Source organism: Thamnophis elegans, chromosome 1 (genome assembly GCF_009769535.1).
Source record: "Thamnophis elegans isolate rThaEle1 chromosome 1, rThaEle1.pri, whole genome shotgun sequence".
Lineage (NCBI taxonomy): Eukaryota > Metazoa > Chordata > Lepidosauria > Squamata > Colubridae > Thamnophis > Thamnophis elegans.
In genome coordinates this window covers 178,204,255-178,231,965 of record NC_045541.1, presented here as the reverse complement: position 1 = coordinate 178,231,965, position 27,711 = coordinate 178,204,255, and the positions used below count along the sequence as shown (strand labels likewise).

Sequence of the window (27,711 nt, the reverse complement as noted above, 5' to 3'; positions counted from 1 at the left end):
TTACAAGTTTAAAAAATGAAACAAGATGAAATCCCTTAGGACTTTTTCATGGGCAAATCCCCACTTACCTCTTCTAAATCCATTTCTTCCGGACTATTGTATGGATTTTGGAATTGGCCACTTTTAGTTTTCTTCAAGGGTAGCACCACAATGTAATACGCTCTGATAATCAAAGGAAGAAACAGGGGAGAGAATAGATTAAAAGAAAGAGGCAATGAAGGAGAAGAGCTAATCTAAATGGGAAATGTGATTAACGGCGGTAAGACTCAAAGCAGGAAGTATGTATTGGCCTGTCTCACCAATGGTGAAAAATAATTGCCTCCAAGCTCAGTGACTGTGGGATCTAGTTTACAAAATTCCCACAAGATTTCTAGTTAATCCTAGAAAGGTTTCCTCTGGCATTTTATTTCAATAAATAACATGTTTTAAGTTGTTCAGGCAGCAAAATCAAAATGGGACAACTTGCCACAGCCAAATTCACCATGGCCAGTTTACCACAGCCAACTCACCAGGGCCAACTCACCATGGAACAACTCATCATGGGACAATTCAAAATTCAATTATTTCAGATAATTAAAACATTATGTTATTTTTGTCATTCACATTTCATTTGGTCCCTCTTTTTGCAGCCTTTCTTCTGTGATTCTATTCCACTATTTTTTCAATATTAGTGTAACTCTTGTCCCAGGGCGAGTTGTCTTGTGGCAAGCTGGCCATGGCAAGTTGGCTACAGCAAGTTGTCCTAGACCCCAACAAAACTGGCCCAGGTGGAAAAGATGCAGACAGTGAAAATGCCTGGGTCTAGCTCTAAACGATTCTTTCTGTGTTTTATAACTGAATGGTTCATGGTTCATATGCTTTGATAGCTTCCTGAACATTGACCTGCTTCATATGGAAAGGTCAAATGCAAATGATGAAAGGGAGAAATATAAACTAGGTAGCCAGACTCAACAGGGTCCCCCAATGTATACATACTGAACTGGGGGGTCTGAAGTCCTGACATCTGGCAGAGTCACTATCACGTTGCCATCAATTTCGTGTCGGTAAGACACCTCTGGTTTTCTGCTCAGCATATTGGCTGCGGTGGACACCACCACTTTCTGTTGAAGATCTCCTTTCTCACTTCTCTGGCCCACGAGGGAAAATCGGTAAGATGTTTGTGGCTTCAAGTTGGTGATGAGCTTCTTGGTGGCACTCCCACCCACCTCAATCTCTTGGCCGGTGTTCTCATGCCGGATCTGGGAGAAATGGAAGAAGGGGGCATGTAAGAAACTTAATTGGGACCATGGAAGAAACCTAAAAGAATCCTGCTATACCAGACCAACGTTAACCTTCATCTTATAGGTAGTCCTGGTAGGCAGGAGAAGAAGAAGCAATGGATGAAAACTAATCAAGGAGAGATCCAACCTAGAACTAAGGAGAAATTTTCTGAGAATGAGAACAATTAATCAATGGAACAACTTGAATAGAATAGAATAACAGAGTTGGAAGGGACCTTGGAGGTCTTCGAGTCCAGCCCCTTCCCTAGGCAGGAAACCCTATACCACTCCAGACAAATGGTTATCCCACATCTTCTTAACACATCTAGAATGTGTTGGCACATTCTCAACTTCTGGAGGTAAGCTGTTCCACTGATTAATTGTTCTAACTATCATGAAATTTCTCCTCCAGAAGAACCTGTCTCCAGAAGTTGTGGGTGCTCCAACACTGGGGGTCTTTAAGAAGAGACTGGACAACCATTGGTCTGAAATGGTATATGGTTTCCTGCCTGAGCAGGGGGGTTGGACTAGAAGACCTCCAAGGTTCCTTCCAACTCTGTTATTCTGTCCTGTTATTTACAACAGGACGTTTAGTGGCCGTTCAAAATTACAGTCACTGAAAAAGGTGACTGATGACCGTTTTTCTCATGACTGTGGCAGCCTCCCCAGGGTGACATGATCAAAATTTGAACACTTGGCAACTGGTAGGTATTCATGACGGTTGCAGTGTCCCGGGGTCATGTGATCCCCTTCTGCAATCTTCTGATAAGCAAAGTCAATGGGGAAGCCATATTCACTTTACAACCCTGTTAACAACTTAACAACTGCATTGAATTCACTTAACGGTTGTGACAAGAAAGGTCGCAAAATGGGGCAAAACTCACTTAACAACTGTCTCACTTAGCAACAGAAATTTTGGGCTCAATTTTGGTTATAAGTTGAGGGTTGCCATGTTTCCCACAATAATCAACCAGATGCATCTAGGAACCCTACAAATAGGATCTGGACACACTGCATTGTTCTATTTATGTTCCACAGCAGTGTTTCATTATTTTCATTGACAAGTTTGGGAAATCCTACAAATCATTTATGCCTATTATGCCTAGTAGCCATTGAGAATGTCAGCCTCTGTGGATTTTTTCCAGCTGTCCAAATCTTTTTGTCATTACAATGCTGCATAGCAGCAAATTCCCTAATTTAGCTAAACGGATTTCAATTAAGCAGGAAGAAAGGAGTAATTTCTGAAGGGATAATTTGTTTAAAAATGATCTAGGTTGCTTGGGAAGAGGGTGATAGATTTTTGAGCAAAATACTGCATATCTAAAAATGTATTTGATCAAAATTATTCAATCAAAAATTTGTCCTAAACGAATAGATTTGATCAAATAACATTTCAAAACAAGGGTGATGACAAAAGTAGGTTGCATGTCATGACATCCCAGCACAAATGACACAAAAGGGGATCCTTTTTGTACAATGGAGGCAATTTGGCTAGTGATCAACTAGCCTCTGTTGCACAAAAGATGCAGGATCCACCTTTTCAAGGATTTCTAGCAGACGCTGATATAAAACATTTACCTTGTATGAAATAGGGGAGTTGTAATTTTCAGGAAACTCCCAGCCCAGAAGGACCGATGTCTTGGTGATCATTTTCACTCTGAAGTTTTTGGGAAAAACTGCGGGGAAGAAAAATAATCAGCGAAGGGCGGAGCAGATGATTTGGAGTGAAAATGGCAGAATTTGGAATTTCATTAACGGAGACACGTTTTTTACACACTAGGTGCTACTCCAGTCCCCCAAAGTTACCTCTGGCCATTTGTGCCTCGTGAAAACTCTTATCCATACCCTGTTACGTTACCAAAAAAAAAAAAAAAAAATTATTATGATCCCAGGGTCCTTACAGCATCCCAGTGCAATGAAAACCAACTACAAATTCTCCTGTTTGGCTGCTGAGGACAGAAGGTGTGCATGGAATCGTGCAACTTTGTTATTTTAAAAATTGGTTTGCATAGGTGTATTTTTCTCCTTTCACCAGCTTGCAAAATGATAATAATAATAGTAATAATAATAAAGAAAAGAAAGAAAAAAAGAGATCAAAGAGAGGGAGGGGGCAAAAGCTGAAGAAAAAACTCCGCCCACCTGTGATGGCAACTGCTCCGCCCAGCTGTCAATCAAGAGGCTGCCTGGACTGGACTTTAGCAGAAAAAGGAAAAAAAGACTTACCTGCCGAAGGCAAAGGGAAACCACCTGCCTTGTTATGATTAATTGTTTTTAAAAGCCTGCATTGGTTTTTTTTAACGGTACTCACACGCCATCTTCAAGCCGGCGAGGAGTTTAGGACTACAGCTGTTTTTGGTTTAGGTTTTGGCTTCTCTGCCTCCCAGGATTCAGAGAGAGACCCTTGGGGCAGAAACTGGCAAGTCCTACCTTGATCCAGAAGGACCGTCCGATATTGAACAGTCGGGCTGTACGGCCCTGGACCTTTACTGGTATGTGCTCGGATTTTAACATCGTAAGCGGTGTTGGGCTTGAGACCGTTCAGGATGTATGAGTTTTCTGGAGAGGGTGGGAGATCTTTCTCCTGGGGGTTTCCCGAAGAGGTGGCCTCTCGGTAGGCTACGGTGTACTTGACGATGACACCATTCCTCTCGGCTAAGACAGGGGGCATCCACTTGACCTGGACCGATCTGGAGGTGATGTTGCTCGCCTCTAGAATTTGAGGGTAACCCTTCGGCACATCTTCTGGGATGGTAATTTCTTGCAACGCTTCCTCCCCAAAGCCAGCCCGGCTCTTCACGGCCAGCTTGAAGACGTACGTGGCACCTTTGTGAACATGGGTGGCGGTATATTTGTCCTCCTGGGTGGCAAACTCCAGAGTGGCCAGCGGGTCGACATCTTTGCGGCCGAACTGGAGGCGGTAACCCAGCACTTGGCTTTCGGCTTCCACAGGGGGTTCCCATTTGACCAGGAGAGAGTTTTCATGGGTGGGATACACGGACAGGATCGGTTTCCCTGGGACTAGAAAACAAAGAGAAAATCAGTTTGCGATGGAAAGCAGACTACTAGTACGGTAAAAAAAAAATGTTTTATCACAGATTATACTTCAAATATATTGCAAACTACATTTTTGTCTGCTGCAAGGATATACAATATTAGGGTTTAGGAGAGTTGTGTTAGTCAATGTGGGCCCAAAATCAGGAGGCATTTGGGAGCAGATTTCTGGCACACAGAATTTATTCAAAAACGATAGAAAGCTTCTGCCTTCAAATAAAATATGTGAGTAGGAAAAGATGCTTCCAAGATACCCTCTGATTCTCTTTCTTTCTTTCTTTCTTTCTTTCTCTTTTTTCCTTTCCTTTCCTTTTCCCCCCTTTTTGGATTTCAACTTTTGAACTTTTAATTAAAACAAATGAGATTAATTGCTTTGTACTTAATAGCCTCCTGATTTCAAGGCTGAGTAACCTGCTTAGATTGCGACCTAGACTCAATAGATACAAAGGACTGGAAATTTGGACTATTGATTGGTTTTATTTTTTTAAATTCCCCCCTCCCCCGCCCCAGTGACTAGGGAAAGTCTTTTATTTTACAGAAAATGAATAAAAGAAATGCACAATTAGACAAAATCAAGTTGAAGACTAGTGTACAAATGAATAATTTTAATAATAAAGCATGTTTTTATTTTAACTCCAGCCTACTTTGGATATGTGGCTCTCTGGAGAACCCTGTAATACTGGGAAAGATGGGGGGTGGGGAGAAAGAGGACCAGCATCAAGGGAGATGAACAGAATGACGGGTGCTTTGTTGGAAGACTTGAGAGGCTAGGTTGGGGACAGATCCTGGAGAAAATCCACATGGTCGCTCAAAGTCAATTCTGATTTGATGGCACACAACCAATCAAACAACTTAAAGATCTAGTTCTGATGCTGGGAAAGATGGATGGAGAGAGAAGATGACAACCAGCAACGAAGTGGATGGACTCATCCATTTTTGGTCACCACGACATAAAAAAGACATTGCAACTCTGAAAAGAGTTCAGAGAAAAGCAACAAAGATGATCAGGAGGGTTGGAAGCTAAAACATACAAAGAACAGTTGCAGGATTTGGATTTGTTCAGATCCAAGAGAAGGACCAGGGGTGACACGAGAACTGTGTTCCAATCTTTGAAAGATTGTCACAGAAATAAGGAGGATCGACATATTCTCCAAAGCACCTGAAGGCAGGACAAGAAGCAATGGGTGGAAACTAATCAAGGAGAGAAGCAAGCTAGAACTAAGGAGAAATTCCCTGACAGTTAGAACAATTAATCAGTGAAACAACTTGCTTCCAGAAGTGGTGAGTGCTCCATCACTGGAGATTTTTAAGAAGAGTCTGGATAGCTATTTGTCCAGAATGGGCTCCTGCTTGAGCAGGGGATTGGACTAGAAGACCTCTAAGGCCCCTTCCATCTCTGTTATTCTGTTATAGAAGCAATGGTTGAAAAGTAGGAGAAAATCTATCTATGTGGCCAATCCAAGAGTTGATACCAACTTGACAGTACAAAAGCAATCAATTTTAACTATTTCCTTTAAGCTCTTTATCTACAATATTTTCTTTAGTCTAATTTCACTATAATTTCATCTCTTTCTATGTTGTATTGCTAATATGTTACTTTATGGCTGATTTCTCCCTGTCAGTAGTATTAATCTTTCTCTATCTTTATAGTCATTCTCTCTGAAGCGATATCATTTTTCCTACAGAGCTCAATCGGACTTTTACAGATAGTCCTCAATTTATGACCACAATTGGGGCCCAACATTTCTGTTGCTAAGCAAGACAGTGGTTAAGTGCGATTGGCCCCATTTTATGAGCTTTCTTTGCCAGAGTTGTTAATTGAATCACCACAGTTGTTAAGTGAATCATAGGGTCATTAAGCAAATCCAGCCTCCCCCATTGACTTTGCTTGTCAGGAGGTGCAAAAGGCGATCACATGTCCCTGGGACACGACAACCGTCATAAATGTGAACCAATTGCCAAGGGTCCGAATTTTGATCGTGGAGATGCTGCAACAGTTATAACTGTGAAAAATGTTCATAAATCACTTTTTTCCGTGCCGTTGTAAGTCGGGGGCTACCTGTAATTCATTAAGTGTTTTTAAGTTTCTGTTTTTTATTCTGTTCACATCTAAAATTTGCTCTATTTCCCCATCTTTTCAGTTTATTCATTCCTGGGATTCTTTATCCTTCTCCTCCCCCACCCCTCCTTATTTTTACAGTCTCTTAAGAGAAATAGCTAGGAGTTTTTTTCCCTCATGCCACTCTGAGGGAAGGGATAAAATGGCTCTTTCTCCCCAGTTTTTTCAGCTGCTGACTCCTTTCTGTGGCCTCTCCTCAACGGGGCAGTCTATCTTTCAATCTGCCTCTTTTATTTGACTCCTTGTGTTTGGCTCTCTTTATTTAGCTTCCTCTTCAAAATGGCTGTGGTGGCCGAGTCCTCAGGCAGCCATCTTGTCTTCCCCCTCATCTTGCCTCCTGCCCAATGCCTCCTGCCAATCGATCCTTTGATTGGCTGCTGCGGTTTGGCTGCTTCCGTTGGATTGGTAGCTGGGTTGTCTTGACGATGGGGGGGAGGGCCAAGAGAGGGAGGGGGAAGCAGGAGTACAGGTGCTTATCACCTGTTCGGACAGGTGGTCCTTTCACATTGGTAATCCCCAACCTTGGCGATTTTATGGTGTAGTTATTTATTTATTAGATTTCTAGCCCACTTTTATTACTGTTTATAAGTAACTCAAGGCGACGAACATACAGGTAGTCCTTCACTTGCAACAGTTCATTTAGTGACCATTCGAAGTTGCAACAGAACCAAAAAAAGGGACTTATGACCATTTTTCACACTTAACGCCCATCTTCATGGTCACGTAATCAAACTTCAGATGCTTGGCAACTGGTACATATTTATGACGGTCGCAGTATCCCGGGATCAAGTGATTCCCCTTTTGCGACCTCCTGATGAGCAAAATCAATGGGGAAACCAAATTCACTTAACAACGGTGGCAAGAAAGGTCGCACAAGGGGACAAAATTCACTTAACAGCTGTCTCGCTTAGCAACATCAATTTGGGGCTCAACCGTGGTCATAAGTTGAGGACTATCTGGACATAATTCCTCCTCCTCCACAACAACCCTGTGAGGTGGGCTGGGCTGAGAGAGAGGGGGGGTGGACGGACCCAAAGTCACCCAGTTTGCTTTCATGCCTAAGGCAGGATTAGAATTCTTGGACTTCCACTCCCAGAATTCACCAGCCGGCTGGGGAATTCTGGGAATTGAAGTCCACATATTTTAAAGTTGTCGGGATTGAGAACTACTGTGGCAAGCATCCCCCAGTTTGAGAGAGGAAACTCCAGAGCTTCTTTTCATCTGTGAAAAGAAAGCATCCTTCCAATCAAGGACTGCCTGTATTCAGCAGTGGGATCCAGCCGGTTTGGACTGGTTCGATTGAACAGGATGCTAATTTTACATCTAGTTCGCCGAACTGGTACTTACAAGGACTGGCTGGCCATGCCCACCCCACCCCTCCCAGGAGTCTCCACGCAGTCCAGTTTGGATGCCAGATAAGTGCCCGCAGGCTGTGGGAGGGCAAAAACTGGCCTCCCAGAAGTTTCGGAAGTCTGGAAACGGGCCCGTTTCCGGCCTCTGAACCCTGGGGGGAGGTCCATTTTGCCCTCCTGGAGGCTCAAGGTAAGCCTCCGGAGCCTTGGGAGGATGAAAATCAGTGGTGAGATTCAGCCAGTTCACACCTATCCGGGAGAACCGGTTGGTAACTTTCTAAGTAGTTCAGAGAACCGATTGTTGGAAGAAATCTCCTTTTGTTTTTTCCCCCCACTTTACAGGGCTAATCCTGTAAGGAAGGCAGGAAGGAAACATTCTGGTGTGGTTTCTAGCCTAATCTTTATTGCCCTGCTTACAGAAACTGCCTCTCCAGTTAACCCTTATGACATTGTAACAGCTAAGGCGAAGCGTCCATTGACCTGAGTGATGTTGAGTTGGCCACGTCCACCCAGTCACATGACCACCGAGCCACACCTACCCAGATGGTCGTTAGGGCAGAGAACCGGTTGTTAAATTATTTGAATCCCACCACTGATGAAAATGCCCCCCTTCCGTGGTACAGAGTAGGCCACGGCCACCAAGCACCCGGGCAGAGAAATGGTTGCTAAATTTTTTGAATCTCACCCTTGCCTTTATCTTGCTTTTATCTAATAAATTGCGCTGAGTCCCAATGGGGAAAACAGCCAGTACATGAATTAATTATCTTCTTCAAACACGTTTTAGCGGTGGAAGAGAAGCCCAGTGATCAGTGACCCACTACAAAGATTTCAGGGGGAGAAAAACACATTACCTGAAACATTGGGAACTAATAATTAAAAATTATCATTTGGAAGAAGAAAGGCATCGAGCATTTAGCTAATTGCTGATCTGCCTGAAAAGGCTGTCGCTCTGCGTTGCTTCTATTGATGCCTCGTGAAATTGTTTTTTTTAAAAAAAGACTACTTCCACAAATGGTTTAATATTGATAAAAGTTAATGTTATGAAAAGTAACGCTCACGAATATTGGCCACATCAAAGGTTTTTGCTGACTATTTCATATCCCCTGCTTTGGAGGGGGGGAAAGGGAGAAGATGGAAATAAGGGGGATTTATGGGGACTGATGTCAAAAAAGGGAACGGAAGCAGATGATCAAAGCTCCAGGCCCATTTTTGTCCAAGCGGAGTATGCAATCAATAAAAGAGAATTTTTGTAGCTTAGGATTGATATGAGGGGGTCCTTGGTGCTCTCTGAGCTTGGTTGTTTTCTTGCAGACATTTCATGATCCAAACTAGGTAACATCATCAGTGCTAGAGGGAGTGGGGTTTGTGGAGAGGAGGAGGAGGAGGAGGAGGAGGAAGAGGAGGAGGAGGAGGAGGAGGAGGAGGAGGAGAAGGAAAGAAATGGAATGTGTGATCCTTGGTGCTCTCTGAGCTTGGTTGTTTTCTTGCAGACGTTTCATGACCCAACTAGCTAACATCATCAGTGCTAAAAGGGAGTGGAGGAGGAGGAGGAGGATTGTGTGGTCCTTGGTGCCCTCTGAGCTTGGTTGTTCTCTTGCAAATGTCTCATTACCCAACTAGCTAACATCATCAGTGCTAGAAGGGAGTGGGGAAGGAGGAGGAGGAGGAAGAAAAAGAGGAGGAGGAGGAAGAAGAAGAGGAGGAGAAGGAAGAGGAAGAAGAGGAGGAGGAAGAAGAGGAGGGGGGAGAAGAGGAGGAGGCGGAGGAGGAAAAATGAAGAAAGAAGAAAGAAGAGGAGGAGGAGGAGGGAGAGGAGGAGGAGGAGGGAGGAGGAAGAGGAGGAGGAGAAAGAAAAGGACTGTGGGGTCCTTGGTGTTCTCTGAGTTTGGTTGTTTTCTTGCAGACGTTTCATGACCCAACTAGCTAACATCATCAGTTCTAGAAGGGAGTGGGGGGGGGAGGAGAAGGATGATTGTATGGTCCTTGGTGCCCTCTGAGCTTGGTTGTTCTCTTGCAAATGTCTCATTACCCAACTAGCTAACATCATCAGTGCTAAAAGGGAGTGGGGGGGAGGAGGAGGAGGAGGAGGAGGAGGAGGAGGAGGAGGATTGTATGGTCCTTGGTGCTCTCTGAGCTTGGTTGTTTTTTTGCAGATGTTTCATGACCCAAACTAAATAACATTATGATTTTGTCACTGACACCCTGCCGCAGATGATTTTACGTGGGTGAGTACAGCCAGTCCTTGACTGAGCTGTCTGGAGAATTCTACAGAAATATATATTTAATCTTCATGTTATCAATCTGTCCTGCCAAGCTTCTATTTCATTACTTAAGGCAGACTATAAATTCTATACTAAACTACTTGCTCACCATCTTAAATTAATTACAGGCAAACGGCTACCTCTGCATCAATCCAGATGTATGCCGAAGACAATAACATAGTGAGCTTAGATGGATAGTTATTAAATGTAATATAATTTTGTAAAAATAATTCAATTCCCCATTTCATACCATTTCTAGATACAGTGAGAAGACGATTTCTGGAAACAAACCATAAAAATAAAAGGACAAATAAAAACTAATAGAGTATGTCAACGTGTAGAGAAAATGTAATATACCTGATATAGGAATATTAACTTGGAGGCTGTGCATACAGGTTGCCTCAACTTACAACAGTTTCATTTAGTGACTGTTTGAAGTTATAGCAGCACTGAAAAAAGGGGCTTAAGACCGTTTTTCACACATACGACCGTCGTAGCATCCCCATGGTCACATGATGAAAATTCAGATGCTTGGCAACTGACTCGCATTTATGACGGTTGCAGTTTCCCAGGATCACGTAATCCCCTTTTGCGACCTTCTGACAAGCTAAGTCAATGAGGAAGCCAGAGTCACGTAACAATCGGACAACTAACTTAAGAACTGCAAATGATTCCCTTAACAACGGTGGCAAGAAAAGTCATAAAATGGGGTAAAAGTCACTTAACAAATGTCACGTTTAGCAACGGAAATTTGGAGCTCAGTTGGGGTTGTAAATTGAGGACCACCTGTATAATATATTTAAAGACACACACACACACAAAATCAGTGTACACACCCAAAACACTTCGCAATTTAGTTATCACAGCCGTGCATTCGTCAAAAAGAAAAGAAAAGCGGAAACAGAGAAAAGAACGAAGAGAGAAGAAAAGGAATATTTTTGGGGTATAAGAGCTATCTCTGAAGACCAAGAGAAACATCTGAAAACTGTTATTTGATCTCTCCCACCAACTGCGAAGTTCTAATTTTCAAAGATTTTCAATCTTCTCACTATACAGGTAGTCCTCGACCCGAGGTGGCGCAGTGGTTAAATGCAGCACTGCAGGCTACTTCAGCTGACTGCAGTTCTGCAGTTCGGCTGTTCAAATCTCACCGGCTCAGGGTTGACTCAGCCTTCCATCCTTCCGAGGTGGGTAAAATGAGGACCCGGATTGTTGTTGGGGGCGATATGCTGACTCTGTAAACCGCTTAGAGAGGGCTGAAAGCCCTATGAAGCGGTATATAAGTCTAATTGCTATTGTTATTGCTATAAGACCGCAACAGAGCCTAGCTATTACAGTCCTAAGTCATGATGGTCATAATACATGTTAGTCACGCAACCAACCCGAATTTACAACATTTTATTTTTAGGCAAAGGCGGCAATCATTAAGTGCGAATGCCACGGACGTAAGGGACGGGTTTTGACAAAACTGTTGTAAAATGTAGTCATATCAGCACGAGAGGCCGCCAATGGCCATTGGGAGGGGACGGGATTGTGCTGTTGAGCAGCCGAAGTTCAGTCATGTGATTGCGGAGAGCCCTGACTGCGTCGTAAGTAGCTTAGAGGTAGTTCTGTTGTAACTTTGAAAAGTGACTGGTCGTACATCGAGGACTAATCTTTAGACAAGGATCCTCATGTAAATATGTTTTATTTTCATTTCATTTCGTACAGTCACATATATACTGTGCATAACCGGGGCCATATAACATTGAACAATAAACACAGCCATCCCTCTTGTCAACAATACCCCCCAAAATACAAACCCAATATACCACTTCGACCCTCCATACACCCTTTCTTTCGCCCCCCTCCAACTTTCCTTCTTCCCTCCAACATTCCCCTCTACCCTATTTCCCCTCCCCCTCTATCACTCCTCTATAGGACAAGGATCCTATAGAGGTGGTTAACAAGACCCATCCTTCTGGGACGCTCACCTGCTCCCTTGGTCATGACCTGTTTCGGCTTGCTTCGGGCCCCATCCCCTTTCATGGTGTAGGCAGCCACTGTGACCGAGTAGGTGGTCTCTGGCTGAAGTCCAGAGATGACCATTTCCTGAGGAATGAAAGCAAAGAATTAAAACAAAAAAGACTTCCCTCCTTCCCTTTCTTTCTTTCTTTCTTTCTTTTCCTTCCTTGGGAAAATAACCAGGGTCCAGCATGCAGGATACAGCACAAAAGCAACCCACGTCACATCACATCACATCACAAGGAAACAGGGATGGATGGGGAGGAAACCACACATTCTCCATACCAAACCCACACCTGGCAATGAAATCAATCCCGCATTTTAAACCGGAAGCTTTGAATAAGGTGGTCTCCATTCTCCCGCGTCATCACAGAAAATGGCCTTGTCAACGGGGTTTTTGTGAATTCCTCAAAAGGGCAGAACCCCAAAGGGAAAAAAAAAACACATCACTGTTCTCAACTAAATGGACCGTAGAATAACAAAGTTGGAAGGGGCCTGGGAGGCCTTCTAGTCCAACCCCCCCTGCTGAAGCAGGAGACCATTCCAGACAAATGGCTCTCCAATCTCTTCTTGAGGAGCACCCACAACTTCTGGTGGCAAGTTGTTCCAGTGAGTGATTGTTCTCACTTTCAGGACCCTTCTTTTCCCTGAAGCCCCTCAAATTACTGAAACACTGCCATCATACAATACAATACAATATAATACAATAGCAGAGTTGGAAGGGACCTTGGAGGTCTTCTAGTCCAACCCCCTGCTTAGGCAGAAGACCCTGCACCGTTTCTGACAGATGGCAGTCCAATCTCTCCTTGGAAGCCTCCAGTGATGAAGCTCCCACAACCTCCAAAGACAACTTCTGTTTCATGGGTTGAATGATCTCACTGTCAGAAAATTTCTCTTTTTTTTCCAGGTTGAATCTCTCCTTGGTCAGTTTCCATCCATTCTTCCTTGTCTGACCTTCAGGTGCTTTGGAGAATAGCTTGACCCCCTCCGCTCTGTGGCAGCCCCTCAAATATTGGAAGACTGCTACCATGTCTCCCCTGGTCCTTCTCTTCACTAGACTAGCCATGCCCAGTTCCTGCAACCGTTCATCGTGTGTTTTAGCCTCCAGTCCCCTAATAATCTTGGTTGCTCTTTCTAGAGTTTCAGCATCTTTTTCACATTGTGGCGACCAAACCTGGATGCAGTATTCTAGGTGTGGCCTTACCAAGGCATTATAAAGTGGTATTAACCCTTCACGTGATCTTGATTCTATCTACGAGCCGAGGTGGCGCAGTGGTTAGCGTGCAGTACTGCAGGCCATTTCAGCTGACTGTTATCTGCAGTTCAGCGGTTCTAATCTCACCGGCTCAAGGTTGACTCAGCCTTCCATCCTTCCGAGGTGGGTGAAATGAGGACCCAGACTGTGTGGGTGATATGCTGACTCTGTAAACCGCTTAGAGAGGGCTGAAAGGCCTATGAAGCGGTATATAAGTCTAACTGCTATTGCTACGTTAGTTTAACTTAATTTCTAAAATTGGTTTAGCAGGATCTGCATCTGTGCGCACTTATGCTAGTCTAATCCTCACCTCTTAAGCTAGTTGAACAGGGTTTGCATTTGTGCACCCCCATGCTGGTTTAACCATCATTTCTAAAGGTGGGTTAACTCCCCCAGATTCCATGCAAAGAAGCGAACCCAACATTCAGAGGGGCTGAAGCACACCAAGCCGCACAAAACCTAACAGGGGAGGGGGTGGGTGGGAAGAGGAAGAGGCGGGGAGGGGAGGGGGAAAGGGAGATACTCAACAACATGCCATCACTAACAACAGGGAAGGGAGCCAAGAACAGGTCATCACAGCGGAAGCGTCTTACTTACGTATTCTGCAGTATCATCGGTCTCCCACTGAGCAAAAGAAGGTAAGCAGGTGAGGATGAAAAAGGGGAAAGAGAAAGAAAAGTGAGGTGATGGTGGGAACACAGGGGGGGGGCTGCCTGGGGAGACAAAGGTCAGTGCTCAGAAGCCCCCACATCCTTGAAGTTGCTGGGGCAAAGTGGGAGGAGGTGGGAGATTGGTGAGGTTAGTTAGTAAGAATGCATCACTCTGGTTAATGGAGCCATAGGCGGGGTGGGGAGGGGCGGCTGAACTGGGCTGGAGAGAGTGCGGTTTCAGAATTATAGATAGTCCTCGACTTACAGCCATTCATTTAGACCATCCAAAGTTACAACAGCACTGCAACAGACGGTGCAACCCTCCTAAATACACGCCAGCTGCCAAAAGGGCAGCCTATAAATCTTAATAAATACTAAAAGAGGGCAATTTTGATCCAGTGACCATGGGGATGAAAACTGGTCCTAAATCACAAGAGCTGAGGTGGCGCAGTGGTTAGGGTGCAGTACTGCAGGCCACTTCAGCTGACTGTTATCTGCAATTTGGTGGTTCTAATCTCACCGGCTCAAGGTTGACTCAGCCTTCCATCTTTCCGAGGTGAGTGAAATGAGGACCCAGACTGTGGGGGCGATATGCTGACTCTGTAAACCGCTTAGAGAGGGCTGAAAGCCCTATGAAGTGGTATATAAGTCTAACTGCTATTGCTATTTTTTTCCCCAGTGACGTTGTAACTTTAAACTACGGTTGTTAAGTCGAGGAGTACCTGTAAGCATTTTAAAATGCTTGCTTGTAATTCCTTCTTCGACCACGGGCTGCTCTGGCTGCCCTTTGAAACCTGGAGAAAGTGCTTCCCTGGCTCAATTGATTTTCATCCGAATCATGAGGACTAGAATCTTTCTCCATACGGGAGAGATGGAGCTGAATCCTTGCTTGGTGTGTTAAATATCAGGGCTTGGCACCTCCAGGTAGAACGGGAAACGGCTTCTACCGTATAAATAAACCCTCCTTGGCATCAGTCTGCACCAGATCTCTATAGGCAGTCCTCACTTAATGACCATTCATTTCGTGACCATTCTAAAGTTATGGAAATGCTGAAAAAGGGACCTATGACCACTCTTCACACTTATGACCACCAGAATACGCTGTGGTCATATAATCACAATCTGGGCCCTTGCTAAGTGGGGAAAAAAAGCTCATAAAATCAGGGCCAGCTGTGCGATGCCTGACTTAATGACTGTGCTGCTTAATAACAATTTTTCGGGTCCCTACTGTGGTCGTAAGTCGAGAACTACCCTTAGAACTGAGTGGATAGACGAGACTTATCTTCCCTTTTAATATTCACGTTAAGGACCGTCAGAGGTCAACCTCAACACTCCAAACTTCGGTCATTGTCAGTTCCTAGTGTTTTGTTTCTTTCAACAATGAAAGAAAATATTTAATACGCACCTGGGCAACGATTAAAGAGATTTTTAATTGCCTTATTTTACAGGATCTGTTTTTGGGGAAAGACAAAATATTCTTGTTTTCGACGCACAAAGGTGAGGGTCGCAACTGTGAAAAGCAGCCCTAAGTTGAGAGACCACCTACTGCCAATTACCTCCTCTAGACCGATAAGATCGCATAGATTAGGCCTCCTCCGAATTCCATCAGCCAGCCAGTGTAGACTGGCAACTACCCGGAGGAGAGCCTTCTCGGTGGCTGCTCCGACCCTCTGGAACGAGCTCCCCGTGGAGATCCGGACCCTCACCACCCTCCAGACCTTCCGCAAAGCCCTTAAAATCTGGCTGTCCCAGCTGGCCTGGGTTAAAGACTCTAACCCCTACTCGAATTGTATGACTGTTAAGTTCTTAAATGATGTAGTGCCTTTATGTTGTAAATTGTTTGTCCTTCCCCCCTCCTTTGAACTGTGAGCCGCCCTGAGTCCCCCCAGGGAAAAGGGCGGCATACAAATAAAGTGAAACTGAAACTGAAACTAAGTTCCCCTTTTTCAGTGCCGTTGTAACTTTGACCAGTCGCTAAGTGGACTGTCGTAAAGTGGAGAGCTACCTGTATAAGGATGGAGGGAAACTTGGGTTTCTCAAGATCCCTGTAGTAAGTCGAGGACTACCTGCAGCACCCAGAAGTCAAAAGTTGACTCAGGCCCCGAAAAGAGGAGGAGGAGGAGGAAGAGGAGGAGAAAAAGGAAACATCCATTGTTAATAAACTGCGTGGTAGCTTTGGGTTCAAATTCAGCCACAAGAAGCCCCTTGTCACCCAAAAGGAGAGAGACCCTCGTTCCCCACCCCTCACCTGAGCATCAGCCAACATGACATCCTTGATCTGGGGCAACCCACTGGCTTCGCCGTTCTCCATGCGTATGTAATGTACTTGGTAGCCACGGATCTGGCCATGCTGGCGGTTCTGGATTGGGGAACGCCAGAAGACTTGGATGGCCGTTGAATTGAGGACTTCCACCTCCACCTTGCGAGGTGGGGCACTGGGCACTGGAAGGCGAGAAGAGAGGAGGGAGAGAGAGAAGAGGGAAAGGGGAGGAGAGGGGAGAAAGAAAAGGGTTCGACTTTAATAGGGAGGAATAGGTCATGGAAAACAGCCAGCGAAAGCGCGCCTGGTTTTCAGGTGGACCAGAAGATGCTGGCATGAAACACCCCCCTCCCCTACGCCTTGCTTAGCAATGGAAATTCTGGTCCCAATTGTGGTCGTAAGTCGAGGACCACCCGTATTAGCCAGTTGGGATGTTTTCTTGTTGATATATTTGCTGGATGTTTTAATGGTTGCAAGTCACCGTGAAACCAATGAAAAGAACCGGGTACGTAAAATTAAATTCAGAAAGACTTTTCCCTAGTTTTATTTGGAGAAGTGAAGAATTCTAGCTGGCATTTCCCGCAAGGATTCTGCCTCTGGACTCTGATTTGTTCCCAGGAAATTTTTTTTTAAAAAAGCTTAATTAAGTCTCTTCCCTATGGCAACCTGACAGATAAGCCGGTGGAAAACCAGCCGTCAACTTATCTTGGATTTAAATTTTCTTTATATACTGCAGCTATCCCTTCTTCTCTGGTGGCACGTTATTTTTTCTCCCCCTCTTACGGTAAATTTGGATGATTTGGGGAATTGCTAATTCCTGAAGGGGAATAAAATGCTCCTTTAACCTCAATGTTGGGCTGGATGAAACTCAGAATTTCTTACAGCAAAGGGCAGAAGGAGGCACGCGGATTGCCTTGGGGCAAAATTATTGGCAGAACATAGGTAGTCCTTGACTTACAACCGTTCGTTTAGGGACCGTCTGAAGTCACAACAGCACTAAAAACAGTGACTCGTGACCGTTTTTCACCCTTACGACCGTTGCAGCAAAAATCAAAATCTGGTCTGATCAAACCTGATCAAAATCTGGAAGGTTGGCAACCGGTTCACATTTATGACGGTCGCAGTGTCCCGGGGATCACGCGATCCCCTTTTGCGACCTTCTGACCAGCAAAGTCAAAGGGGGAAGCCCGATTCACTTAACAACCATGCGACTAACTTAACGACTGCTGTGATTGACTTAACGGCAGTAGCAAGAAAGGTGGCAAAATGGGGCAGAATTCGCTTAAAGGCTGTCTTTGCTTAGGGAAATGCTGGGCTCAATTGTGGTCGTAAATCGAGGACTGCCTGTATAACTCGGCAAACATTTTAACTAGGTTAAAAGTAGGATTCTCTGAAACCCTGGAAGGTGTAGGACCTCGGGCAACAAATTGCACTGTCATATAGACAAAGAAAGGCGCTACAATTCCTAGTAAATTCTCAACCATCCAGCTGTGGCCGACCATGAAAAAGATTCCCACAGGCTAAACTTCATTCCTGAACCTTCATGGATTCAATCCGGTAGCTTTCAGGACAGCAATTTGGAAAGGATTGGTGGCGCAGTGGTTAAATGCAGCACTGCAGGCTACTTCAGCTGACTGCAGTTCTGCAGTTTGGCTGTTCAAATCTCACCGGCTCAGGGTTGACTCAGCCTTCCATCCTTCCGAGGTGGGTAAAATGAGGACCCGGATTGTTGTTGGGGGCAATATGCTGACTCTGTAAACCGCTTAGAGAGGGCTGAAAGCCCTATGAAGCGGTATATAAGTCTAACTGCTATTGCTATTTCTCACTGCTTTTTCTAGGAATTTTGGGGTTTTTTCTCAATCTAACCTACATTGGGATCTCCTGGTGGCCTCCTTTCCAGGGATAAACAATAAGTGATCCTTCTTAACTTCTGGGGAATCAGACAAAATCAGGTACGTTTTGCTACCTGTTATGAAAAGTTAGAAGAACTAGCTAATTTTCCAGCCAATAGTGGAACCGGGGAAGATATTATCGGTGTAAATAAGAATTGACGGGCTTAGAAAATAGAACAGGGCAACAGCTTCCCTTAAGAAAAGCGTATTGTTCCATATACAGGTGGTCCTCAACTTACAATGGTTCATTTAGTGACCGAAGTTACCACGGCACTGGAAAAGGTGATTTATAGCCGTTTTTCACACTTATGACCGTTTGCAGCCTCCCCGTGGCCACGTGATCAAAATTCAGACGCTTAGCGACTGACTCGCATTTATGACCATTGCAGGGTCCCCTGGGGCCGTGGGATTCCCCTTTTGCGACCTTCCGGACAAGCAAAATCAACGGGGAAGCCAGATTCGCTTTAACAGCCGCGTTACTAACGGAACAGATTGCAGTGATTCGCTTAGCAACGGGGGCAAGAAAGGTTGTAAAATGAGAGAAAGTTCATTTAGCAAACGTCTCTTGACAGAAATTGGGGTCGTAAGTCAAGGACTACCTGTAGTTCAATAAAGCCGCACCAAAAAAAAAAGCCTTTAAATCAATGTTTGTGCAACTTGGCCACTTTAAAATGCATGGACTTCAACTCCCAGAATTCCCCAGCCAGCAAAGCTGGCTGGGGAATTCTGGGAGTTGAAGTCCATGCATTTTAAAGTGGCCAAGTTGCACAAACACTGCTCTGAATTCTCAGAGTTAGTTTTTATGCTCCCAGGGAAATTGGCACGACAATACTTGGATATTTTCCCCATTATCCACCTGGCGTTTGGCCGTCCTACCACGTCCTTTCCAGAGAGTGTGATAAATGAGAGGGCCGAAAATGAATAAAGCGCCAGTAGCACTTCATTAATGGCTGTTCGCTACACCTCTCCGCGGGAGATTGGCTCGGCTCTTACCTGCCGCGGCAATCCTCTGCGAGAGGTTTCCACGGATTTCTGGACAAACACCCCCCCCTGCCCGCCCCCCAAATGCCATTCCTATTGCAGAGGCCAAAGAGAAAGTGTCTCTGGAGTGTTTTTTGCAACGAGAAACCCACTTTCTCACACGGAAAGGGAGGTGTTATTTTAAAAACAGTTGGGCCCTTACACTGTTTTTTAAAAATGAAATTATGTTTGAATCTTAAAACAATTTTTTTCCCCACCGTTATGTTTCACCCGGGTACCAGCCAGTTTAGCCTAGTGGTTAAAGCGCAAGGTTAAGAAAGCGGTGAATGATCGTCCCAGCTTAAGGCATAAACGTTGGGTGGAGACTATAGGCCAACCACCAGGCGATTGGGAGTTCTAGTCCTATTTTAGGCATGAAAGCCACCTGGGAGACTTAGGGCCCATCGCTAGGAACTAGAAGATGAGGAGTTATAGTCCCGCCTTAGGCACAATCGATGGCTGGGTGACGCTGAGCCAATCTCTAGGAGGTGAGGAGTCATAGCTCTGCTTTAGAAACAAAATGTAGCTGGATGACTTTGATCCAATCACTAGGAGACGAGGGATTATAGCACTGCCTTATACAATACAGTACAACAGCAGAGTTGGAAGGGACCTTGGAGGTCTTCTAGTCCAACCCCCTGCCTAGGCAGGAAACCCTATACCGTTTCAGACAAATGAATATCCAGCATCTTCTTAAAGACTTCCAGTGTTGGAGCATTCACAACTTCTGGAGGGAACTTCTGTTCCACTGATTAATTGTTCTAACTGTCAGGAAATTTCTCCTCGGTTCTAAGTTGCTTCTCTCCTTGATTAGTTTCCACCCATTGCTTCTTGTTCTACCCTCAGCCTTAGGCATGAAAGCCGGCTGGGTGACTTTGGGCCAATCACCAGGAAGCCATGAATTCTACTTCCTCTGGCTTACTTTGGGCCAATAGTCTGGAGGGGCAGTGAATTCTAGTCCCACTTTAGGCATGAAAGCCAGCTGGGTGACTTTGGGCCAAACACCAGGAGATGATGAATTCTAGTCCTGTGATAGGAATGAAAGTTGTCTGGGTGACTTTGGGCCAAACACCAGGAGATTATGAGTTCTAGTCTCGCTTTAGGCATGAAAGCCAGCTGGGTGACTTTGGGCCAATCACCAGGAAGCGGTGAGTTCTAGTCCTGTCTTAGCTATTGGATAACTTTGGGCCAATCACCAGGAGATGGTGAGTTCTAGTCCTGCCTTAGGCACAAAAGCCAGCTGGGTGACTTTGGGCCAATCACCAGGAAATGGTGAGTTCTAGTCCTGCCTTAGGCACAAAAGCCAGCTGGGTGACTTTGGGCCAATCACCAGGAGATGGTGAGTTCTAGTCCTGCCTTAGGCACAAAAGCCAACTGGGTGACTTTGGGCCAATCACCAGGAAGCGGTGAGTTCTAGTCCTGTCTTAGCCATTGGATAACTTTGGGCCAATCACCAGGAGATGATGAATTCTAGTCCTGTGTTAGGAATGAAAGTTGTCTGGGTGACTCTGGGCCAAACACCAGGAGATTATGAGTTCTAGTCCTGCCTTAGGCACAAAAGCCAGCTGGGTGACTTTGGGCCAATCACCAGGAGACGGTGAGTTCTAGTCTTGCTTTAGGCATGAAAGCCAGCTGAGTGACTTTGGGCCAATCACCAGGAGGCGGTGAGTTCTAGTCTTGCTTTAGGCATGAAAGCCAGCTGAGTGACTTTGGGCCAATCACCAGGAGGCAGTGAGTTCTAGTCCTGTCTTAGCCATTGGATAACTTTGGGCCAATCACCAGGAGATGATGAATTCTAGTCTTGTGATAGGAATGAAAGTTGTCTGGGTGACTCTGGGCCAAACACCAGGAGATTATGAGTTCTAGTTCTGCCTTAGGCACAAAAGCTAGCTGGGTGACTTTGGGCCAGTCCCTTTCTGTCAGCCTAACTAATCCACTTCGCAGGGTTGTTGTTATGGGGAAAACTGGAAGAGGTTTGTTGGCTATGTTGACCGCCTTGGATTGTTGGTAAAAACAATAAAGGCAGGCTACAAATACAATTTAGAAATCAATTTAGGGAGAAGTCCCACTTACCATCTTCGTCGGTACGGACAATGATGGGCGAGCTTTCCGGGCCGGGCCCCATAATCGTATGCGCCACCACGGTGATGCGGTACTCCGTCCATTTCTCCAGGGAGTCCAGGCTGATCTGGGTAGTTGTGGCGGGAATATCCTTCACCTCTTTCAATTCGCTGACCTCGGGATCCAGGCCTCGATAGCGGACACTATATCCTTCCAAGTCACCGTTTTGGCTCTCCACGGGAGGCGGTTGCCAACTTACCAGAATGGCCGTGGACCTGGTGCTGACACATTTTACGTCTTGAGGGGGGGCGGACGGTTCTACGGTAGCGGGAGGGGTAGTTCGGGGTGGCGGGAATCGGGGGAAGAGAGGGGGGGAGGAGAAGAGGGGGGGCGGGTGGAAAACAAAATATAGGAAAGATAAAAGGAAAAAAAAAAGGAAAAAATGATAACAAAAAAACCCGAAACGAAACGCACCAAATAAATAATAATAATAATAATAAAAAAAGCTTGGCCCGGGAACATAAAAACTCGGAAAAATAAAAACAAAATGGGCTTCTTTTCTATGAAAATGGAAATAAATGAAGGATTAACGGGGGGAAAAGGCAAGCGGGCAATGCAACTCAAGAGACACAGTGTTTAGTTGGGCTAGCTGGCACTTAGCAGGTCAAAAAAGGCAAGATGGCAGTTGCCATGGCACCATGGCGGCAGCCATCTTTGAGTTTCTGCCCCTCATCGATCAGTATTTCTCAACTGCGAGAATTTTAAGATGGGTGGACTTCAACTCCCAGAATCCCCCCAGCCAGCTTTTCTGTCCACCCATCTTAAAATTCCCATAGACGAGAAACACCAGCTTAGAACATTGTGCTTCTTCCATTCCTATAAAAAGGATAAATTCTCCCTGCCATCCATCCTATTCCTATCATTGGGGAAAATCCCGGGACCGCCAGGATCCCTGCAATTCCACCAATAAGCAACCACATCTCATCCCTGAATCTGCTTCCTTCTCAATCTGGCCTAGAAGCCGGGAGGGATCCATTACTTTCTGGGATCTCCTCTCGGCAACCACAGGAGAATCGCAGACATCTTCTCCATTCGCTAATCTGCAGGTGGCAAATAGCAATTTATAATTGTGATTAAGGCTTTTAGCGCCACAGAGCAGAAAGTTTTCCTATTTTTTTTTCTTTCTTTCTTTCTTTCTTTCTTTCTTTCTTTCTTTCTTTCTTTCTTTCTTTCTTTCTTTCTTTCTTTTCTTTCTCTCCCTCCTGATTCATATTCACCTTCCCGTCTTCAGCTAGGTTCCCCTTGAAAGAGGCTTAATAGCAAGTTCTACAGGTTGTCTTCAACTTACGACCACAACTGAGAGCAAAATTTCCATCGTTAAGCAAGGTGGTTGTTAAGGTGGGAGTTGCGTCTGATTTTACAAACTTTTCTCTCCGTGATTAAGTGAAATACTGCAGTTGTTAAGTTAATCATCACATGGTCGTTAAGTGAATCCAGCTCCCCCCCCCCGCCATTCAGGTCAGAAGCTGGCTGGGAAAATTTGCAAACGGTTTCCCCGTGACCCAGGGACGCTGCAGCCATCGTAAATACATTCACCAAGCAGCCTAATTTTGATCACGTCAACCTGGGAATGCTGCAACCGTCATAAGAGGACGGGTCTTCTGTCACTTTTTTTCCTCCAGTGGCGTTGTAACTTTGACTAGTTGCTTAAAGGAATGGTCGTAAATCGAGGACTGTCTGTAATTTAGAGGCTTATGATTCCTAGCAGGCTTTACAGCCGATACATCTTGATAAAATCTGGTTAATAAGATAAGGGAAAACTTCTCTTTAATTTTAGGCGGCTCAAGGAAATTCTCATCTGGGCTTTCTTTGAGGACAATATTCTCCAAACTTGGCAACTTTAAGACTTGTAGACTTCAGTTCCCAGAATTTCCCAGTCTTGGTTAGCTGAGGAAGTCTGGGAGTCGAAAGGGACCTTGGAGGTCTTCTAGTCCAACCCCGGGCCGCCCCTCCACAAGTCTTGAACTCACCACATTTGGAGATCCTTGGTTTAGAAGATTTGTGTTTAGGGGAAGGAAGAGTTGATGCCCAAGCTGCCATCGCTTTAAAATAATTCACCAACTGTTGTGAAATTCACACACATCTCAATTTCTTAACTAGCCCTCCAATAAAACGACAGACAATGAAAAGCAACAGAGCAGTTTGGAACGCAAAAAAATAAATAAAATAAAATAAAAATCAAGCAATAATAAAAACCATAGGGTCGGGTTTAAAATAAAATTAAAATAAGGGAAATAACCGTAATAATAATAATGATAATAGTAATAGTAATCCTCAAATTATTCATCAAGCAAAAGCCGTCTAGAGTCCAGGTTCAGTAGTCTGGTTTACCTACCTTCAAGCACCGGTTAACTTTATCAGACTGTTCTCGCGAAAGTTCAGCTGGGGACGATGGGATTCATGGGAGGTTGCTAAGACCCGGGCCTGAACTCACTGGCTCTCCCCCCAAAACACCCCTGTTCCTGTGCCCCCCCCCTCAACCTGCCTCCTTATGACAGGCTTCAGCAGAGGAAGTAACAGAGAGGCTCCTTCTTTTTAACTGGTGCCAAGAGGGTTCTGAGTTCAAATTACCATCCTGTGCTTATCCCTGACACTTGCTGGGAAGAATGGAAATCCCGAATGAAATGAGTAGGGCACCTGCCCTCCAAACCAAATCCAAGCAAAGATGTGGCATTTTTTCCCGATTGTTCGAAGCAGCGTTTCACAAGCTAAGCTATTTTAAGATGGGTGGACTTCAACTCCCAGAATTCCCTAGCCAGCAAAGAATTCTGGGAGTTGGAAGACCAGAACATCTTTAAAAGGTTGCCAAGGTTGAAAAAAAAAATTGTGGGTAACTCAAAACAAGGAGGGCAACGTTTGCAAAAAATGTTAGGCCGATACAAGTCTTCTCTCACGTCCAGCTCAAACTAATTTAGATGGAAAGGCCCTCACTTCCCATCCTTCTTTCCTTATTTATTTCAAATTACGGATCCCGTTTCTAAATTTTAAATTCTAAAAATTTAAATGGCTAATTTTTATTTGTATTGGGGATGCCATTTCTAAACGCCGATGGGAAACAAACCCAGGGGTGTTTATGGAAAAGGTGTTTCTCACTTTTTTATCCTTTTATTGTTTCACAGTAATAGAGCAGGGCAATTAATTTCAACTGTTAGAACAATTAATCCATGGAACAAATTGCCTCCAGAAGTTATGAATGCTCCAAAACTGGAAGTTTTTAAGAAGATGTTGGATAACCATTTGTCTGAAGCAGGGGGTTGGACTAGAAGACCTCCAAGGTCCCTTCCAACTCTATTATTCTATTCTATTCTATTTTCTGAAGTTATGCGGGCACTGAAAAATGTGACTTGTGACAGTTTTTCACAGTTACAACCTTTGCAGCATCCCCATGATCAGGTGATCAAAATTCAGATGCTTGGGCAACTGATTCATATTTATGACGGTCGCAGTGTCCCGGGGTCACATGATCCCCTTTTGCGACCTTCTGACAAGCAAAGTCCATGGGGAAGCCAGATTCGCTTAACAACGGTGTCACTAATCATTAATTTAACAACTGCCATGATTCACTTAACAAACGTAGCCAGGAAAGTCGTGAAATGGGGCAAAATTCACTTAACAAATGTCTCACTTGGCCACAGAAATTTTAGGCTCAATTGTGGTCGCAAGTCAAGGACTTCCTGTATTTCGTTCATTCCCAACTCTTAAAATATTCCAGTTTAGAGGGAGAATGAGAGACGCCCAAGCTAATTTTTCACGCATGTTAGTTAACGTGGTGGTGGGATTATTACACAATTAGTTCTGCTTTGAACCTGTGCTATAGACTTGGATTAGTCTTTTGTGCTGAATTCCATTGTTCCCAATTTACACACCTGCCAATAATCCCATTACTGTATTCTGGGTTTGTTCTTTTTACTATTTAATTGGGAAGGTTTGAAAAGGAAAGAGGAGGTCAGCCTGTTTTAAGTAGGTTTTCTTAAAAAAAAAAAAAAACTCTTCGGCATCACAAGTACAGGGCTTCTCCTGCTTCAAAACTGGGACAAGTCAATTATTCCAATCAAAGACAATCAAATTGTCATAAATCCTCTTCAAGGATAGACAGTGCGGTGCCGAAAATTATCCAATTTATGTTGGATTTGTTGTTTTCCTGCAGAGAGGCTACCTATTTTGGAGGCTGGGAGAAGGCGCGTGTGATAAGACTATATAATTTGAGGTATGAAATCCAACTTTCAATTCCTCTTCGGTAATTCAATTTATTTTGCCCCAGGTGATCACACAGTCCTGGAGCTGGGTAGAATCTCAAAGGCATCTAGTGAAGGGTGGGACACACTAAAACTGTGTTTCTGAACCTCAGGGACTTTAAGCTGGGCTGGCTGAGGAATTGTGGGAATTGAAGTCCACCCAGCTTAAAGACGCCGAGGTTCACTTTAAAAGGTAAGCAATAGCAATAGCAGTTAGACTTATATACTGCTTCATAGGGCTTTCAGCCCTCTCTAAGTGGTTTACAGAGTCAGCATATTGCCCCCAACAACAACAATCCGGGTCCTCATTTTACCCACCTCGGAAGGATGGAAGGCTGAGTCAACCCTGAGCCGGTGAGATTTGAACAGCCGAACTGCAGAACTGCAGTCAGCTGAAGTAGCCTGCAGTGCTGCATTTAACCACTGCGCCACCTCGGCTCCAGCCATATTTATTTTATAGCTTGGAAAACTATCCTTGCCCAAATTTGGAGATGTTGAGTAAAGGCTACAGAAGGACCTCATTCTACATGACATTTTTTTATTTGGAAAATATGATTTTCTCAAGATGTCCACAAACTCACTCTCCTTGCCACAGTGCTTTCGGGATTCCTGTGGTGAGACAGTCGTGCAAATGGTTTAAATCCATGCTTTTCACACTTGGCCATTTGAAGACCAGTGGACTCCAACTCTCAGCAAGCGAGCTGAGGAATTCCGGGAGTTGAAGTCCACGGGTCTTAAGAGAGCCAAGTTTGAAAAAAAAAACCACTGGAGTAAACGAATGAATAGGCTAAACAAGAAGCATTAAACAAGGCTGAACAAGAAGCAGTGAATAAGATGAAGGATTAAATAAGGCTAAACAAGAAACGCTAAACAAGAAAGGTCTTTGGGTAACCCTTTCGCGTCCTCTGAGGAATGAGTTTTATTTTTTAATTTGCGCCCGACAGAGAGCTATCTGAAAGGGGTCTTTTTCTACCCACCATCCTCAACCCTTATCTAACCTTCTTCTCCTCACCAAGAAGCCCACTATAATAAGACCTACCAGATTCTGGGTGGCTTTGAAAACATGGGGAGTCCTCAACCCAGTAAGTTCTTACTTCCAGAAAACAGGGGCAGCAGCCCCCCCAAAATGCAGACTTCCAACTTTTGCCAGCCTGGTTCCCAGCGAAGACAGGACGGGGTGTGTCTGTCCACTCACCCTTCTAAACAATCCACTTTGGGGCAGGACAGATAAAAACCATGAACTGGGTTCGCCCTGCCCCCCCTTCCCCCTGGCTAAGCCACAAGGGAATGCCAAGGGAATGCTCCATTCTATGACTTTCTCTGGACCATACCGTCTGTGCCAAGATGCCACCACACGCTGGCCTTGCTGTTGAGAGGATCCATAAGGACTTTCCTTCACAATCCAGCCCAACCTGTGTGAATTCAAGGGAGGCAAGAGCGCATGTGGGTGGGTGGGTGGATGTTAGTGTGCAGGCAGGAGCTTGCATTTTCTCCACCAAGGGGCAAGGGCGATTAAGCACTGGGAAGGTGGTGTGTGTGTGTGTGTGTGTCCCCGCACACAACAGTGGGCACTACACCCTTGTTTCCCCACAGCCACCAAGGACTGGGCAGGTAATTCCAAGGGGTGCAATAAATTTGGAGATGCCATTTTTGGAGGGGTTCAAGAAGGAAACAGGTTCGGCTGTATTTGTGAATTAGCTGGTACTCACCTTCTGAACACTTTCACACGCGTTAAAAGTGGACCGTCTCCAAGACTCAACAAGGGACCCCTGACTGAGCTTTCATAACCGAAGCGATAAGGATTTTTTTAAAAATTTTTTAACCCTTTAGGTACCATAGACTTTGGAGAACTCAACGTCATGGCCACTGGCTATTTAAAGAAGAACCAAACTTACTCCCCAAACTTTTTTTTTTAAAGGGGTTTCCTAGAGTCAAATGTCTCCATGGGGCAATGGAGGTTTTTTTGCCGGGGGGGGGGGGGTCCTTTGGTGTTTTCCTTCACCCATCTGGCTAAGTCAATGCTGAGAAGACAAAGGACTTATCCAAAGGGAAATGGAACGACTTAGCCAAAAGAAGAAGCCGAATCTATGGATTTTTTTGGAAGAACTGGGGCAAGGTATCTCTCTTTTTTTTTCCCACCCCCATAATTCCATTTTTCCCCCTCTCTCTCTAATCTCTGATTTTGGGATACCTTTTAGAGATTCCCTAGGCACCCCAGCCTATCGTCTTTGG

The 27,711-nt window shown here is 44.8% G+C and overlaps 1 protein-coding gene across 7 annotated transcripts in view; it reads right to left on the bottom strand.

Moving 5' to 3' along the window:
* The window catches only part of PTPRS (protein tyrosine phosphatase receptor type S), a 253,282-nt gene that overhangs the window by 59,433 nt on the left and 166,138 nt on the right, over positions 1–27,711 (bottom strand). For all 7 annotated transcript variants that reach the window (XM_032228406.1, XM_032228699.1, XM_032228565.1 and 4 more), the window contains 7 exons: positions 21,197–21,502; positions 16,200–16,393; positions 12,016–12,133; positions 3,687–4,277; positions 2,838–2,935; positions 976–1,238; positions 69–162 (listed from right to left, as the gene is read on the bottom strand). In XM_032228406.1, coding sequence (XP_032084297.1) covers positions 69–162; positions 976–1,238; positions 2,838–2,935; positions 3,687–4,277; positions 12,016–12,133; positions 16,200–16,393; positions 21,197–21,502 — 1,664 coding nt within the window. The remainder of the gene's footprint in view (positions 1–68; positions 163–975; positions 1,239–2,837; positions 2,936–3,686; positions 4,278–12,015; positions 12,134–16,199; positions 16,394–21,196; positions 21,503–27,711) is intronic.